We start from the raw sequence: 1,582 nt of genomic DNA, 5'->3' as shown, positions 1-1,582 counted from the left end.
ATAGTTACACGTCCCAAATATGAATTTTAAAGTCATTTGAAATGTAAAAAGGCAAAAAATAAATACCACCTAATGCCTCAAACCTGAAACTATACACCGAATATTGTGAAGCTTTCTCATGTGACCTGAGGCGGGAACAGATGATTGGAGAGTGAAGGCTTTTAAAGCAACAGGAAGTTAAGACCAATTTTTAAAATAATAACCAGGTATAATAATAACCAAGTAAACAAATGAATTCATTTCTATGTGTAAAAACAACCCCAAAACAAGCAAACAGCTGAATTACAGTACATGAAATTAGTAAAAATATAAATAAATTCATTGACACGGGAATGATTTTTCAAAGAGGAATGGCTTCCACATGTTGCCTCTCTGCTTCTTGTTCTCTCAAACGTGACATAAAAGTAGGATTTTTGTTTATTTATTTTTTCCCTTTCTGATGGGCGACAGCGGCGGCGTAGCTTATGATGACGACTGACCCTCTCAAACTCCGCTGTGCAGTGCACGAGCAGAGACGACAGGCAAGATGAAAGCTTGATGATGAAACCCTCACTGCTGGATGTCAGCGCCGCTCACGGCGTGCTGCCAGAGCTGAGGCCGTCCTTCTCTGCCGATATTGACTTCACCAGCTCCTCCACCCAGCGGACCTCGGAGGCCACCTGCTCGGCCAGGACCTCGTAGCGGTTCTCCAGGCGCCCAAACTTGCGCTTGAGGATGTTGGCCGACTGCATAGTGACCCGCGCGTCCTCCTGGCACTTCTTGCGCTGCGTCTGCGTGCGCTGCAGCTCTTGGCGGATGTGGTTCAGGTCGCCAGAGATGCTCTGGTTCTCTTCCTTGTACCACCCCTCCTTCTCCTCATATATCGATAGCAGCGCTGCCACGTCCTCGCGGCAAGAGCGCTGGTTGCGCTCCAACTCCTTCAGGCCTTCCTCAGCCGCCGCAATCTCCTCGAGCACCTGGGAGAAGCGCTCAAAGTTGGCGTAGGTGTTGTTCGGAGGCATGCTGGAGTGGGACTTGATGGTATACTCCTTGAGACGAGTAGTCTTCAGGCGCCGGCGCTCAGTCTTGTGATCTCTGTCCTCCTGGCGTACGTTCCGCCTCTTAATGACCTGAAGAGGTAAAAAGGTACAGGTCTGAAAAACGAGCAAGAATTTGATGACAAGAACCAAAAGATGGGAGTAAAAAAAGAGTCATATTTTCAGTTGGCCTGATTATCAGATGTGAAATTTCACATGAAGTTCTTCAATTTTTTTCCCACTTCACTGAATGTTTATAAAGATGTAAACAAAGACTTAAACTGCAAACCTTAATCCAGGGGTGCTCAAGACTGTCATCAATGGTCATTCTTTTCCTGCAAAAGAAAATCCATTAGTGTTGGTTAAATGCTGAAGACCAGGGCACTGTGAGTGCCAGCATCTGCATGAAGTATACAAATATTCTATGCAAATTGTACATTCATATAGATATATTTATCTATATATAGAGAGAGAGATTCACCATGCGCGTGTTTGTTGATTTAGTGTGCTGCATTTTTTCAGTTTCTGCATGTTCTACAATCATTACACTACGTATTTAAGAATTT

General features: G+C 44.7%; 2 protein-coding genes across 2 annotated transcripts in view; one reads left to right on the top strand and one right to left on the bottom strand.

Annotated features, from left to right (window-relative positions):
• Nucleotides 1-468, top strand: part of phc3 (polyhomeotic homolog 3 (Drosophila)) — a 24,368-nt gene extending 23,900 nt beyond the window's left edge. Inside the window, exon 14 of the mRNA XM_005729176.1 lies at nucleotides 451-468. Coding sequence (XP_005729233.1) covers nucleotides 451-468 — 18 coding nt within the window. The remainder of the gene's footprint in view (nucleotides 1-450) is intronic.
• dapk3 (death-associated protein kinase 3) overlaps nucleotides 17-1,582 on the bottom strand; it is an 8,817-nt gene continuing 7,251 nt past the window's right edge. Inside the window, exons 6-7 of the mRNA XM_005729175.1 lie at nucleotides 1,306-1,363; nucleotides 17-1,109 (exon numbers count right to left, since the gene is read on the bottom strand). Coding sequence (XP_005729232.1) covers nucleotides 573-1,109; nucleotides 1,306-1,363 — 595 coding nt within the window. The 3' untranslated portion in view covers nucleotides 17-572. The remainder of the gene's footprint in view (nucleotides 1,110-1,305; nucleotides 1,364-1,582) is intronic.

Source organism: Pundamilia nyererei, unplaced genomic scaffold (genome assembly GCF_000239375.1).
Source record: "Pundamilia nyererei isolate P.nyererei 1_Seehausen unplaced genomic scaffold, PunNye1.0 scaffold00031, whole genome shotgun sequence".
NCBI lineage: Eukaryota > Metazoa > Chordata > Actinopteri > Cichliformes > Cichlidae > Pundamilia > Pundamilia nyererei.
Note: the sequence above shows the minus strand (reverse complement) of the source record. Positions and strands in the feature narration are given on the sequence as shown.